Source organism: Lissotriton helveticus, chromosome 9 (assembly GCF_964261635.1).
Source record: "Lissotriton helveticus chromosome 9, aLisHel1.1, whole genome shotgun sequence".
Classification (NCBI taxonomy): Eukaryota; Metazoa; Chordata; class Amphibia; order Caudata; family Salamandridae; genus Lissotriton; species Lissotriton helveticus.
In genome coordinates, this window is record NC_136070.1 from 890,483,179 (window position 1) to 890,500,247 (window position 17,069).

The window sequence follows — 17,069 nt, forward strand, 5'->3', positions numbered from 1 at the left end:
GCCCAGCCAAGGTAGGTTGGTTGATTGCAAAGCCGGTTCTTCAGCTCCTTGAGGAATTGAAAACGTGTTGAAGAGGCCCTGATGTGAAGTGAAAAGTTGTTCTATGCTTTAGAAGTGACGTAAGAGAATACCCATTCTCTTCATCTGGTTCTGTATACATGTGAGATGTATGCGAGTAGGAGTCCTGCTGAACAGAGATGTCTGGGTGGTTGGTGGAAGTAGATGCCACTGTTCAGGTAGATGTTGACTAAGTTATGTAGTGCCTTAAATATGTACGTGAGTGTACAATACATATGTTTGTGTAATTGGGAGCTAGTGGAGTTCCCTGAGGTGTGGTGCGATGTGAATTCTATGGAGGAGGTTCAGGATTTGTCTGGATGCCTATTTCTGGATGATTTGTAGTATTCTGATGAGTTGTTTGCCGATCCTAGTGCAGAGGGTATTACCGTAGTCTAACTTACTGGTGACTTGAGTGTGTGACAGTTTTTCTGGTGTTGCTCAGAACTCAACTGAAGATCTTCCTCAGCGGTGTCAGGGTGTGGAAGAGGGACGCAGTGACAGCGCTGACATGTGCAGTCTTGTTGGGTAAGCCGTCAATGATGATTTAGAAATTTCAGGCCGGAATGCTGGGTGTGGATAGGGGTCTGAGTTTGGCTAGTCACCAGTTGGAGTCCCTCGGGGAGATGCCCTTGCCGAAAATCAGTACATGCGTCTTGTCAGTGTTGAGCTTGAGATAGTTGGCTTTCATCCAAATATTTATTTTGGCCATGCAGGTGGTGAACGTGACTCTTGTGTTGGGATCTTATCTGAAAGGGAGAGTATGAGTTGCATGTCATCTGCAAAGGAGAGAATGTTGATTGGTGTCCAGATGATACTGGCCAGAAAGATCATGTATACCTTAATATTGGTGTAGCTGAGCGATGAACCTTGAGGCACTCCAGAACTGAGTTTGCAAGCTTCCGAGGAGTAAGGTGCCAAGCTGACAGCTTATGTTCTAGCAGTTAAGAAGGAGCAGATCCAGTGGAAGAGGGTCCTTGGATATCATCTTGTGCAGGTGCTTGATGAGGATGGGTTGTGTGACCGTGGCAAAGCTACAGAGAAGTCCATGAGAATGAGGGCTGCCTTGGTGAGGCCAAGCAGCAGATGGGGCTGAGAGGATGGCGTCATGGTAGCAGTTGTTTTGATGGTGGTGACAGCGGTCCACGTGATCACGATTCATTATTTAGCCAAGATAGGAAGTTGAATTTCAAAGGTCGCGGGGACTGGGAAGGATTTTATAACATTGTCACACGTCCATGCACATTTTTACTACGCATATTTTACAAAACATACCACTACCACGCAGTCACATTCCCTCACATTTGAAATACCTACACCATGCAATCCACTTCCACGCAAAATCCAGTCACAGTATAACAATGCAACCTACTGTTCAAAAGTTACACATTCATATTTAATGCATTATTATTAAATATATATATATATATACATACATACATATACATACATATATATATATATATTTATATTTATTTAGCTAATTACATTTGATTCATTTACAGGTTTGATACGATTTTAACATTTATTATTTTTGAGGAGAGACCCACCCAACCCCCCCTTTTAAATAACCCTTTAAAATGTATAAACTATTTACCACATGCGTTGTAAACACTTGCATGTAAAAGGCTTGCGTGGTAAAAGTAATTACGATGTAAAAAATGCGCTGTAATTGATTTTCATTGTAAAAATGTTGTTTTAAAGGCTGTTCCTCACTGGGAAGTTGTCATATATGAATGTGATTGTGTTGAAAAACTGAAAGTACTAGTAACCATTCACCTCCTGGACTAACTAGTCATCAATCAACTTTCTCACCTATGTGTCCTCCAGAGCCTATCATCTCAAAGGCCGCAAGTGTCCCTATACACTGACAACAAGAGATCACATATCTAGCCCTGATTCTCTTTTCACAACCACCAGGTCAGCCACACAACTTCATTCATGGTGCCCTTCTGTACTGTCTACATGGAAGCAATTGTGTGTATATCATAATGCTGAAAAACAAAAACCTAAAGAACCTACTTAATACTTGCATCGACCATTTATTCTTTTCAGCTCATCAAAGGTGTAAAGTTTCCCCGTCTTTAACTCCTCTCTATGTTTACAACTATTTCGTTTTCCTTCCCATCCCTATTCTAGGAGATCGTTGCATCCATCATGTCAATGTAGCTGCACTAGCTTTTCTACTAAACCTTTCACCTGCTTAGTGCAAATATCTGATTTTTCATACAATACTTGACCTTTAGGTTCTCCCACAAATTTAGCACAGCCAAGCATTGAATAATAAACACAATACTACTTAATTTCTTTCAGCATGACAAAAAATGAATTTCCTGTCTAAATTCAACTTTACTTTTGTTAACACTTTTCAGATATCTCACCACATTTACTTATTGCCCCCTAAAGTGCTATAGATTCTTTTGGCCTTTAGTAATTCACAAAAGGTTATGTTGATTTAGGTTTGATGGGATAATGACTCTATGCTTGCAATATGCTAGTCCCAGCATTTTGCGTGCTCCCTAGGCTTGTGACTGGCCTGGTATTTTGAACTTATACATTGGCAATCTAAGAAATTAGCTTCCATCCAACTCAGGCTGTACGTGAAAGAGGGTTTTAAATTGCTTTTCTGGAGTTGGTAGATAAAGGTTTCATCCACCTTCCTGTCACATCCCATATCTCAAACAGGTACCTTATCCAGAACTGAATGTGATTCTTTGAAATAATGGTCGAATAAGTTATAGGTTTTTTACCTAAAGCCATGCATCAATGCTAAAGGTGGATGCAGTCATTATTGAGGAAACAAAGGGGAACATAGTTTTAATTTATTAATTTTGATACAGATAATTGAATAGGATCTTGAATTTTGAGTAAGCAATTGGTGTATTTCAAAAGTGGAAAGGGATGATATGCAGAGTCTGGTGGTAAGTAGGCTGAACATTTTCAAATTGTCCAACATATTCAGTGAGGCATAGGTGTGTACTGTGAGGGCCATTCCTTTTCTGTTTTCAATCTGGAGAAAGTAGATATCTGTTCTTTAAGATATCCCACTATGTTTAGACACAAACATTGTTTTCACATTATTGTGGGCCAAAATATTGAAAGCAAGATTATTGGTTTCTAAGCCTTTACTATCAACTTTATATGTATGTAATTGTACATAACATCTGTTTTTTATTATTTTGTTGTATTTTATTTCTTTTTGAGTCATTAATTCTGATTTGAATGTTAGATATGTTTCATTATGTTTTAGTTTACTTTTGTGTTTGTATTTAGTAATATATATACATATGTATATATATATATATATATATATATATATATATACATACATGAAGGTAGAAACTGGGTTCCAACGAGCACTCGGGTCCGGAAAAGAAACACCAGGGTCCGTTCTTATGCCAAAACAAAGAGGTTTATTACCATCATAAACCTGTCGTACGCGTTTCGCACTTACAAGCGCTTGTTTACACAACAAATTGATAGTGTTCATCTCTTAAGTAACATTCACTTCAATAAAGTAAATAAATAATCATAGAAAGCAGACTGTAAGACAAACAACCACAGTACACGGGCGACATCTTGGCCTGGAGTATAATGCAACGTCTTTTTGATACAACAAAGTAACCGTCCGTATTCGGAAAATGCAAGTGAATACTGTAACACCGTAAGGTTAAATTAATAGGCATGTGTGGGGTTAGTAAATCATTGTATAGAGACTTAAGTCTAGCTGGCATCACAATCAGTCACCTGTATGGGCGAGACTGTTGGCGGCCTCGGGTGCTGGAATATAGTGCTCCCGAGCGTGGAATGAAACAATGGTGCCTGGTGGGAGATGTTGTCCCATGAGCGCTGGTGCAATGGTAAAGACTCACCGCTCGAGTCTGACTCAAGTACCAGTATGTGCAAAAGAAGGCCCCTAATTTTCGCTTGCTAGTGCATAGTGGGCGAGGCAGTTCTATATATGGTTGCATAGGCACCGGGCTTGCCGCACGAGTCTGACTCAGATGTCAGTAGACAATAGTCCAATCAATAACATGGAAGAAACCAATTGTTGATTATAGAATTAATGTATAGGGGTCCCTTTAGCCTTCAAGAATAACACCCTTGTTAGTGGGTGATGCCCCATTTGCCCTCATGACTCCTGGTTGTGAATCCCTAGTTAGTGGGTGTGTGGTCCTGTGGGTATCTAATGTGGACAAACCAATGCTTATGAAAACCTCATTCTCCTGAAAAAGTGTAAATAAACAAATACAAAATAAGTAAACGTGAACAATTGTACATGTGTGTTTAAAACCATTCATATACAAGACTATGTATATTACTTGACATGGTGAGAAGAGAAACAGAAGATGAATCACGGAGAAAGGTTTAGGGTACAGGTGCAGTAAGCCTGAGACATCGTCCCTCCCTTCCTTCCTGTGAGCGAGAGAAAGAAGAAGAAAATAAAACATACATGTTAGAAGAAATCCATTTAACAATATATGATTTCAATAGCAGTAAGATAATCAATTGACAATGTACCCTGTACATCGTATCTTGAAACGTTCTATTGATGTTATCACTGTGCTGTACATACCCAAATTATTTAAAAATGTTATGCAGTAGTTGTCCTCGTGTGTCTGTGACAATGGGCGCAAACTTGAAAAAACGAGATAACGTACTGAACATGGGTGTTACACTGGGAGGAGGTTAGTAACCGCTGCCCCATGGTGGATCTATTCACCTTGTAAATGTATGGCTAGTTCTTCATCCATGTTATGCCCATTGGGGTACCGGGTGCACATGCTTATTATGTGTCTTAATTCTTTCTGTCTAAGTCTCAACGTGCGAGTACCTCCTCTCTAACTCAGATTCCCCTGTTCTATGATGAAATATGAAAGTTTGGTTCGATCTGAGAAGTGAAAAGCTTCAAAGTGGCGGGTTATGGGGTATTGTTTGTCGTTCTTGCTGATGGCCCTAGTGTGTTCCAGGATGTGCTATTTTGCCATGTGCGTAGTGCTGCCCACTTACTTAAGGTCACATGGGCATACTAACACATATATTACAAATGTGCTAGTGCATGTAAGAAACTGGCTGATTTTGTTCATGCAGTTTGTGCTGGGATTCCAATATTCTTTAACCATGTGGCAATTGTTGCAGGCTTTGCAGTGGCCACAGGGGTAAAACCCATGAAGGTCTACCCCTCTGCTGATACTCCTGCTGCTGATGTCATTGCGTACTAAAAGATCTTTCAGATTACGACCGCGCCTGTACGTTATACTTGGGCGGTCGGGTAATGTATCCCCAATAAAGGAGTCCCCTTTAAGAATGTTCCAGTTTTTAACAATGCATTTCCGGATTTGATTGGAATTGCCATTGTAATTCAGTATGACACAGGTCTGGGCCGTGTCAAGGTTCTCTCTTTGTATGGCAGTGTTGTTGCCGAGTATATTCTCGTGTTCCACCAATTTGACTTTGTTAGTTCCTCTCTTTGCTACCCATTTGGGGTATCCCCTGGCCAGAAACCTCTGTACCATGATTTTTTGCTCTTTGAGGTAATCTGCCTCAGTGTTACAATTCCTCTTTGCTCTGAGCAGCTCCCCGTATGGAATAGTCCGTTTGAGATTCTCTGGGTGGCTGCTCAGAGCATGTAACAGGGTATTGCCCCCCGTGCTTTTGCTGTAAAGGACGGTGTGTTGTGTGTTGTCCCGTACCTTTATATATATATATGTTTTTATATTTTATTTCTATATTTTAGGAAGTTGGGTTTTAGGTAAATAGGGAGGAAAGTTTTTTTAATATTTATTTTTGAATTGATTAAGTTTCAATTTGATCATTTGATTATTAATTATATAAATATATAATGATTGTTTAATTAGAAATTATATATTTTAAATTAATTATTTTTAATAATTTGGATATTAATGTGTTTTATTACATTTGCACTGTTATTATTCTGTAAATAATGTGTATTGTTATTTGTTTTTTATTATTAACTTAATTTGTAGTTGTTAGCATTGTAAGGTAATGGAGGAGAGTGTGTGAAGTATTTTATTTATTTTTTACTTGATATGATTGTCTAACAATATTTTATATGATAATTGTGTGCTTTCAGTCTCTAATTATTTATGTAAATTATATTACACATACAATATTTGTAACCATATACTTTTTGTTTCATATTGATATTTTTCACACATCTAGGATTGGCAAAAGTAAATCAGACTCCTTCAAAGTCGAACACTTTCCCTGCTGTTGCCCAGGTTGGAGTAGGAATGGTGATCTTACTCCTCCGAAGTCCCACACTTTCCGTACTATGGCTTAAGTCGGAGTGGGAATTATAAATCTGACCCTCCAAAATCCAACACATTCTGTACTTCTGCTACATTTGGATTAAGAATAGTAAATCTGACCCCTCTAAACTCCAACACTGTCCCAACTGTTGCTTACACATAAATGGGAATGGCAGATCTGACCTCTCCAAAGTTCAACCCCTCCTCAAAGGTTGCTCAGATTGGAGGGGGAATAGCAAATCTGACCTATCCAAAATACAACACTTTCCCTACTGTTGCTTACATCAGAGTGGGAATAGTACATCTAACCCCTCCAAAGGCTAGCATTTTCTTTACTGTTTTTTATATTGGAGTGGCCTCCAATGTCCAACTCTTATCCTAGTGTTGCTTATGTTGGAATAGGAATAGTAAAACAAACCCCTCCAAAGCTTAACACTTTTCTTAACATTGGTCAGGTTGGAGTCGATCACTGAATTTGATCCCTCTGAAGTAATTTGTTATGTATTTTTTAAATTGGTTTAATATATAATTTTATGATTTAATTTGAAAAGTTAGTTAAATTTTTTTTATTATATCATTTTTGTAGTAATGTTATTTTTATTACTATTATTATTTAATATTGCTATAGTATATATTTTTTTTAATATGTTACTATCTAGTGTTCATAATTATACTTATTATTAATATGTTATTCTTATAATTTATCTCTCAATAGTAATTTTATTTGTATATATGTTTATACTTCATGCAATTATTTTAAAGTGCATAGTTTTAATTTAATGTTTGTAAGTCATATTTGGTGGCTTCAATCAAACCATTACGAGACCATGGACTCCCTGCATAAAGAAGGGGGCTTCAATTGCGGACGGCTCAAATCCGCAATCATGCAGTAAAAACTTCCATCCTACTATGGACCAAAAAAGTGAGCCACACCAGAGCACTTGGCCTGAAGCAAAATTATATTAACATGATGTGTTTCGCCAGGGTCTTGCTCACATGTTATATTTTGTATATGTTTTTGTTATTATAATTATATTTTTTAATGTAATTTTTTTAATGAATGCTGGGCATCCAGTGTGAGTGAGGAAGATGCTAATGTGCTAATTTGTCACAGATGTATGACGTTACAACTCATACTTTTACAACGCATACCTTTACAACACATTTTTACAACACAACATCCTTTACAACGCATTCCATAACAACGCATGCCATTACAATGAATTGTCTAAAATCTACCTTTACAACGCATACCATTACAACGCATACCATTACATTGCATGTATGGTAAGTATTGGTTAGTGTAGGGGTAAAAATGTATATTCTAACTCCAGGGGGTGCAACAGTAGGGTAAGTGTTGGATAGTGTAGGGGTAAAAATTACTATTCCAACTCCAGGGGATGCAATAATAGGGTAAGTGTTGGATAGTGTAAGGGTACTATGCATTGTAATGGTATGCGTTGTAATGACTGCGTTGTAATGACATGAGTTGTAATTGTATGCGTTGTAGTGTCATGCGTGGTAATGGTTGCGTTGTAATGGCATGTGATGTAAGGGATGTTGCGTTGTAATGACTGCGTTGTAATGGTAGTGCGTTGTAAAAGTTGCCTTGTAAAGGTTGTTTCCCATTTGTCACTACCTATGCACACTAATAAACCTTCTTGCTTTTCTTTATTGACAATATTCTTCAGTACAAGCAATAATCATTAGTTTTACTTTTTCCGATGCTGAACAACAGCAGCAAAAACCTTTGGCAAGGCCAATCAGTCTGTATTAGACCTATAGACTTGGCCAATGTTTATTAATGATTAACCTTTGATTAAACTGAATCAATAAGTTATTAGGTCGACTTTGGAGAACCTATTGGAATTTGATCAAGTGAGCGAGTGGGCAAGAGACTCATCCTAAATTGTGAGAAACATAGGCACTTTAACCCTATAAGTGTGGATCTTGGCTGCACTTATAGAGCTAAAGCCGACACTGCACTACCTTCCCAGTTGGGAGGTACTTAAAGGCCCCTTTGGTGCTCAGAATCATTTTTTGTTGTTGATTAGGCTGCTTAGAAAGAGCTTCCCGAGTAGTCTGTTCTTTTTTTTAAACTGCATTGTTGATCGGTGCATAGGGCATGCTGACGTCATTTTGGTGAAATTAAAAAAGCTGATGGGCTTGTTTTGTTTTCACTGAATCATGCTTGCAGGGCTATCTCAGCCCCTAAACCCTGATTCTAATTGGAAAGGTATCATTGGAAAGGTACCTCTGCACTGTCGATTCCTGCTTGCGGATCGCCACCAGAGAGTGATCTCCGAGCAGGGATCCACTCACTGGCCACCAGGGATGGAGAAGGAGCCCTGTGGGCAAGGGCTTGTGCCCCCCTGGCATTTATTTTACAATGCACTCTTTCTCCCCCCCTGGGGGGGAATGGGGCAATAAACCTACCCCCCCCCCCCAGCGAGAAAGAATGGAAGCACTTTCAAATGCATGCGTTCAGAATACCAGCTGTACAAAAACTTGTTTTTAATAGACTACAATGTCTCTTGGTTCACTAATAGTATTGTCACCAGTGTGGGAACAGGCACAGAAACGGTTCTAAGTTCATGTTTAAAAACTATCACTTTTATTAAGTACTACTCAGTGCTGTGTTATAATAAGACATATCAATGTCAAAGCTTCTGCATGGTGAAGAAATGCACTTTTTTTAATTTATGTTATTTTCTGGGCTCGAATCATGCACAGGATCTTCGAGCTGGGGCCCACCCTGGCGCTTGGATCACCCTAATAGTTTTTGGTTTGCCAAACTCTACTGTACAACGCACATGCTGAGTATTTTAAGGCACTGTCATATGTGCTAGTGAGGTCAATAACACATATGAGCGAGCACTGAAATGCATTTGCGCAGGAATTCCACTGTACAATAAAGATTCACTTGGATTATACATGCATCGTAAGGCATGCATGGTATTAAAAGGAACTGTCACTTTTTAAAATGCATTAGATAATATGATGGATGAAGTGCATGGATTTACAAATTGTGGAGAGTTTTACTTCAGGGGCAATGATTAATGAAGTAATTTTTAAATGCATACAGTAAGATACCATGTGCATTATAAAGTAAACATTCATTCCTTTGGGCATCCTGGCTGTTAAATCAAATGTTTGTTGCTGGTAAGGTATGTTGTTCCACACAATTCCCTATTAGGCACACTACAATATAGTGCCTTCAATTCTGATCTACTTATGAGGCACCATGTTTTCCTCTTTGCTGAAGAGACAAAACGTGGTGGTACCGTACCTACAAAGAAGGGTGGACTGTGTCCTACAAAGGAGCAGGGGATAGAAAATACACAGGAGAAAGTTGTATATTTATTTTGAATGAATGTATCAATAAAGTGTGAGACACACGAAACCCTAGAAGGCGATGTTAAATGAAAGAACTCTGGACTATTATGTGGGGTGCTTGTAGGCAGGTCTCTAAATATTAGAGCAAAATGTTATGCTTTCTCTAAAAAGGAATGTGTATCATGCAACTGTAGGAGAGTAGGGTCTGCTTCCTATGGTTACCCCCACTTTTTGCTGTGATTCTCTGGTTTTTCGGCTTTAGTGTGGCTGTGGGCCTGCCAATCAGACCCACAGCCCAGCTGTTCTCTCTAAATTGATACCATGTACTTTAGGTACATACCAGATTGATTACTGGGTCACCCTTGTGAGCCCCTGCATAGTGTGCCATAGGTACCCAGGGCATAGGTACCCCTTAGGCTTACCAGGGGCTACAGCATGTATTGTGCCACAGCCTGGGTATGGTTGTGTAATCACACATTACTTGGATATAGTATACCTATATCTATATACACATATAGACGCATAGACACCTATAAGTCACTCCAGTTAGAAAAGAAAGACTTAGACAAGAAGAAATCTAAAATGGGTAGAAACGAGGGGGAATGAGGAGGAATGAAGAGTGAACAGAAGGAGAGGTGCCAGGAAAAAACGATGAAAGGAAGAGTACGTGGTGAGAAGAAATGCAGGAGTAAGAAAAGGAGAATAGTGATAGAAAAGAAAGGAATAATGGAAGAGGAAACATAACTGAAAGCGGGAAAGGTAAAAAGAGTGCAAGGACTAGGATATTATTCTATTGCTAAGGTTGACAGATAGTTTATGCTCGTTCCTCCACAAAAAAACCCAGGTTTAACTGCATCATTTTCTGTGTTTTCATCAGGTACCTGCAATCAAGGGGGCCTGAAGAGTGTCGGAAGGCCGCATGTGATACAACTCAACTATGGGGGCTACAACAGCAGATATGGAGGTTGGGGAAAGGACTCATTTGTTAACACCAGCCAAAGAAGCCTGTATTGGGTATCCCTCCTTGAAAGCAGTAGTTGCTTTGCAAAGGTGATTCGCATATATCCCACCTTAGATGACATGCTACTGTATAAAAATGCCATAGACAAATCCCCCAAGTACATTCTACAGGGTGGTGGCATGATTATGTACAATAATACCATGTACTACAACTGCTATAATAAAGGGGAAATTTGCAAATATGATGCACTGAGTAATGTAAATGAATACAAGTCCTTCCCCAATGCTGCATTCAATAACCGCTACTCTTACTCTGGGGTTCTCTATCAGGATATGGATTTCTCTGCTGATGAAGCAGGACTTTGGGTTATTTATGCTACAGCGCAGAGTGTTGGGGACATAATGATTGGTAAAGTAAATTCCACCACCCTGGCTATAGAGCGAACCTGGGCCACCACTGTGTATAAGCCCGCTGTCTCCAACGCCTTCATGATCTGTGGGGTTCTGTATGCCATGCGGACACTGAACACCTTGAAGGAGGAGATATTCTACATGTATGACACCAGGACGAGCCAGGAAGGGCGCTTAAACATTGTGATAGACAAGATGAAGGCGACAGTGCACAGCCTGAGCTACAACCCCAATGACCACAAGCTCTACATGTTCAACGACGGCTACCAGGTCACTTATGAGGTAGCCTTCCACACGGATTTATCACAGAACCTAGAAGCCGCAGTAATCCCTGAACTGCAAATCTCTGAAACCACTCCACATGGGATCTAACTAGACACAGGGATGAGGGTAATGTAGTGGCTCTGTTATGATTATTAAGTCCATTGTAAGATGCAACACACTAATGATGGGTATTTTTGAATCGCCCCCCCCACCCTTTGCCTTTACCATGTAATTGATCTGTATGACAAATGGAGTTTGTATACATTGAACGCCCCTGCATTTAAGGGTTTACAGTAGTCCTGTGATACATCAGGAACCCAAACTACATTTCGGCTAGAATGAGATGTGCAAGAAGCTTTAAAATTAGCCAGTGATGTCAAACTTAACTTACTTGAGAAGTTGCATTAGTATTGGGCATAATTAACGAAACACTAAACAACTGGGACGACTGTTCCTTGTGGTCTCATGCATTAGACTGTTTTTTTTTCTTTTTGTGTGCTAATATTGTTCACGTAAACGTGACAAAAAATAAGAGATTTGCTCATTCTTTCATCCCAATAGCACAATTTCTCAGATCAAACGAATAATGAAATAAGCATATTGCTCATAATATGAATGGAGAACTGAAAATCAAAGTTTACAGTTCTCTACTCCGAACCTAATGGATGCCCTTACTTGTCCATCCACTCTTCCGCTTGGTCCAAGTCTTCTCATGCTGGAATGAATACTTCAAGCTGCCTTACTCCAAATGTATTCTTTTAGTTTCACTGCTGATGTTGAAATCCAAATGAAACGCATTTGATACATTGATTACTTCTGCTATCGCCAATGTGGTGAAGGGGTTTGCTTTAACTGCCAGTGTGATTTGTAATCCACATGCTTTGAACAAATGTTGGAGGATTTAAATAAAAGAAGTAAGTCTTATTTTTTGTTTGAAGTCCGTCCTTTTTGATTTGGATCACCAATGAAGTTTGATTGAGAAGTTGGCCAAAGTAGAGAGGGTTGAGAAGGAGAAGCTTTTTAAGAGGTTACAATTATTTATGTATAAGTTATTTTTATTTGATGCACACGTGTTCAGTGTATTACAGAGGGTAGATCTATCTTATGTTAAATAAGTTCCAAAATGGGAAATGCCAAACAAACAGCCTAAGGCTAATACTGAATCTATTTTTGAGAGATCCATAATTGAGGAAAATACATTTAAAAATAGATCTGACCTGTTACAGAATGATGTGGTTTATATACAAAAACAATAGCACCAATTATTTTAAAGAGAAACTAGTAATGGGGGTTTCGGAGAGTATATACTGCACATGTGTCTCTTTTCTCATTGATACTGCAATTCAATCAATCAATCAATCAGAACATTTGTAAAGCGCACTACTTACCCGTGAGGTTCTCAAGGTGCTGGGGGTGCGGGAGGCTGCTACTGCTCGAATAGCCAAGTCTTGAGGAGTTTTCTGAAGGTCTGCCATAGGAGGATGGGGAGGGTGTTCCAGGTTTTGGCAGCAAGGTGGGAGAACGGTCTGCCACCGGTGGTTGCTGTTCGGATGTGGGGGACAGTGGTGAGGTCGGCAGAGCAGAGCTGCCAGTTGGATGTGTAGAAGCTGAGTTGTCTGTTGAGGTATGCTGGTCCGGTGTTGTGGAGTGCCTTGTGTGCGTGGGTGAGGAGATTGAAGGTGATCCTCTTGTTAACGGGAAGCCAGTGCAGGTCTCTTAGGTGGTGTATGATGTGGCTGCGGCGAGGGATGTCTCGGTGGCTTCAGAGTGGAAAGGGGGGAGGCGGACACTCTGGGTTCTGCCGGAGAGGAAGGAGGTAGTCCAGTCCAGAGCCTTGTCTTGGATTCCTGCATCGTGGAGGCGTGTGCGTAGGGTGCAGTGGCAGACAGTGTTGAAGGCGGCTGATAGGTCCAGGAGGATGAGGGTAGCGTTTTCTCCGTTGTCCAGCGGGGCCCTGATGTCATCAGTGGCGGCGATGAGGGCAGTTTCGATGCTGTGGTTGCTGCGGAACCCGGACTGGGATGGATCCAGGATGCTGTTCTCCTCGAGGTAGCGGGTGAGTTGTCTTTTGACGGTCTTCTCAATGACCTTCACCGGGAACGGGAGCAGGGAGATGGGTCCTTGGGCCCGCCTTGGGTTTTTTGAGAAAGGCGTTGATCTCGGCATGCTTCCAACTCTCCGGGAAGGTTGCTGTCTCAACGGAGATGTTGATGGCTTTCCGGAGATGGGGTGCGATGGCGGTGCTGGCTTTGTTGAAGATGTGGTGTGGGCATGGGTCTGACTTAGATCCGGAGTGGATGGTGTTCTTGATTTTGATGGTGTCGTCATCGGTTATGTTGGTCCAGGAGAGCAGGGGGTTGGTACAGATGGTGGCCATGGGGAAGGAGGTCTCAGGGGTTGTCGGGATAGTTTTGGCGTTGAAGCTGTCATGGATGTCTGTGATCTTGCGATGCAAGAAGGTGGCAAGGGAGTCGCACAGGTCTTGCGAAGGTGGGATATCATTGGTGTTGGAGATAGGGTTGGAGAGTTCCTTCACTATGTTGAAGAGCTCTTTGCTGTTGTGTGCGTTGTTGTCTAGGCAGTCTTTGAAGGAGGCCCTTTTGGGGGATCTGATGAGGTGATGGTGTCTGCGGGAGGCGTTCTTGTGGGCTGCGTAGCTGTCCGGTGTCTGTTCACGGTGCCATTTCTTCTTTAGCTTTCAACAGGTTTGCTTGGAGGCCTGGAGGTCTTCAGTGAACCAGCTGGCTTTCTTGCTGATGTGTCTTTCGGAGGGTTTCTTGATCGGGGCTAGGGTGTTGCCGCAGTTGTCGGTCCATTGTCTGAGGTTGCGGGTGGCGGAGTCAGGGTTGGTGGGGTCAGCGGGTGGGCTCTGGGCGAAGATGGTGGTTAGCTGGTCTTCAGTGACTTTGCTCCAGCAGCGGTGGGGGCTCTGTTGGGTGCGGTGGTGCGTGGTGAGTTTCCGGAAGGTGAAGTGGATGCAGCGATGGTCGGTCCAGTGAACTTCGGTGGTGTGGTTGAAGGAGACGTGGGAGCTTGCGAAGAAGATGAGGTCAAGTGTGTGACCGGCGGAGTGTGTGGAAGTTGTGACGAGTTGTCTGAGTCTGAGGTTGGCGAGGTTGTTGATCAGAGTGGTGGAGTTGCGGTCGTTGTTCTCGAGGTGGAAGTTCAGGTACCTGAGGAGAATGTAGTCTGTGGAGGTGAGGGCGTGTGTGCTGACGAAGTCGGCGATGGAGTCGCTGAACTGTGGTTGGGGTCCGGGTGGTCTGTTGACGAGGGTTCCTCTGAGGGTGGTGTTGGGATCGGTGTGGATCTGGAAATTTAGGTGTTCGGCAGTGCTGAGAGTGTCGTCTGTGTTGGTCAAGACTCTGATAGTGTTCCTGTGGACAATGGCGATTCCTCCTCCTTCTCCGTTGGTGCGGTCCCTGCGCGTGATCTTGTAGCCGTCCGAGAGTGTTATGGCGATGTCAGGTGCCGAGGAGGGGGTAATCCAGGTCTTCGCCAAGAAGGTGACGTCTGGGGAGGTTGAGTCAAGAAGGTACCAGAGTTCAACGGCGTGTTTGCGGGCGGAGTGGGTGTTGAGAAGGATGCATCTGAGGTAGTTGGGTTCTATCCTGGTCGGTGGGTTGGCGGGTCGGATGCTGGTGAAGCTGCAGTTCCGGCAGGAGAAGGCTCCTTGGGTGGGCTTCGGGGCGGCCAGGCAGCATGCGCGTGATCGTCCGTCAGTGCTTGGAGGGTGCTGGAATCGTAGTGAAAAGGGGCGTTGTGGCGTTCGCGGGGGCAAGGGGTTCTGGCGCTGGGCGCAGTCCAGGCACGGACGGGCACAGACAGACTTGCCTTAGGCGCACCTTTGGCGCAGGTGCCATAAGAAGGGGAGATGGGAGGTAGGAGCAGCTGGGAGGTGGGAGCGAACGAATGGGAGAGCGGAGGGTGGGGCCACAGGGGACACAGCGACAGGAAATGGGTGTGAGGAACGTCAAGGGGTACACAGGGCAAAAAGGGCACAGAGCACAGATTGCCACAAGAGGGTAAAAGGAGGAATGATATGAAGAAAAATAAACAGTGACAACAAAGCAGCACAAATACGCTAAGGCAAAAGTGAAGCAAGCGGGGGGGGCGGGCCGCAGGGGATGCACCGGATGCAGCGGTGGGAAAACGGGGGCAGAAACGGCGAGGGCAACAGAAGGCAAAAGGGCACAGAAATAACAAAGTACAGGGGGGAAAGAGACAAAATAAACAAATAACACAGAGGCAATGCAAATACAGCAGAACAGAGGCAATACAAATACAGCAGAACAACAGCAGAGCAAACCTACGGCCTACCACAGGCCACCAGGGATGAGGCGCTGGTGGTAGCCTGCGGGTGGAGGAGGGCCTCGCTCCCTCCTAAGCAGCGGCAGCTGGGGCTAAGGGCAGGACACACAGGTGGTGCTGTGCGGCTTGGGGAGTGACCTGCCTAAGAAGGGTCAAGTGTCGCTCTCCTCACCGTGCAGCAGCCGCCATAAGAAGGGGAGGTGGGAGGAGCAGCTGGGAGGTGGGAGCGGACAAATGGGAGAGCGGGGACGCATGGGATGTAGTGGCGGGAAATGGGAGTGAGGAACGGCGAGGGGTACAGAAGACAAAAAAGAGCACATGGCACAGAATAGCACAAGAGGGGAAAAGGAGGAATGAAATGAAGAGAAAATAAACAGTGACAACAAAGCAGCACAAATACGCTAAGGCAAAAGTGAAGCGAGTGGGTGGGCAGGCCGCAGGGGCAGGACTGGCGAGGGAAACAGAAGGCAAAAGGGCACAGAAATAACAAAGTACAGGGGGAAAGAGACAAAATAAAAAAATAACACAGAGACAATGCAAATACAGCTGAACAGAGGCAATACAAATACAGCAGAACAACTGTAGAACAAACGTATGGCCTACCATTGGCCACCAGGGATGAGGCGCAGGTGGTAGCCTGCGGGTGGGGGAGGGCCTCGATCTCTCCTAAGCAGCGGCAGCTGGGGCTAAGGGCTGGACACACAAGTAGTGCTGTGCGGCGTGGGGAGAGACCTGCCTAAGAAGGGTCAAGGGTCACTCCCAGATATAGCAAATAATAGAGATAGGGACTTACATTTAAATCCCATAGGAAATAATGTTAACTTAAACTACTTTATTTAAAATAATAAAACAATCTAAAAAAATATAATATTATGTTAGAAATGTTCAAACTTAGTATATATTAATTAATGATAAAATATGTCAATAACCTTTTTATTTAAAAATTGATATACCATTAGTTTATATTATAATATAATACAATTACATTAGTTGCTATCAGTATGGCAAAACATAGCCCATTTCCGGTCCGCCGCAGTGCGACGCAAACCGCCATTAAAGTGTGCCCACCACCGCGGCGGTGGGAGGCAATAGAGGTTCACCGCCATGCAGAATGACATCCCGTCCGCCTTACAAATCAGGATGGCCCAAACAGCCAGTCGCACCGAAGCGGAGAAACCACCCAACCAGAGCTGGCGGAAGCACCACAGCGTAGCACGGTACCAGATACCAGGTCCCTTCCACCCGGTCCTGACCGCAATGGATCCAGCTCTACACATCTTCCCAGTGCTGTACCTGATACACTACCTGCAAGTCATTGACCGTCGCGGACGCCGCCTCAGGTATGCAAACACACAACTCCGCACACAACCACAACGCACAACTAATGGGCTGATATACAGTTCCTGTCCACACCAGACACCCTGGTGGGGTAAGGAACACATCCACAAGTGTACCCAC

The 17,069-nt window shown here is 42.9% G+C and overlaps 1 protein-coding gene across 1 annotated transcript in view; it reads left to right on the forward strand.

The window, feature by feature from the left end:
* The window catches only part of LOC144781961 (olfactomedin-4-like), a 69,478-nt gene extending 57,255 nt beyond the window's left edge, over positions 1-12,223 (forward strand). The window contains exon 5 of the mRNA XM_078661050.1: positions 10,543-12,223. Coding sequence (XP_078517176.1) covers positions 10,543-11,408 — 866 coding nt within the window. The 3' untranslated portion in view covers positions 11,409-12,223. The remainder of the gene's footprint in view (positions 1-10,542) is intronic.
* Positions 12,224-17,069: the final 4,846 nt, after the last annotated feature.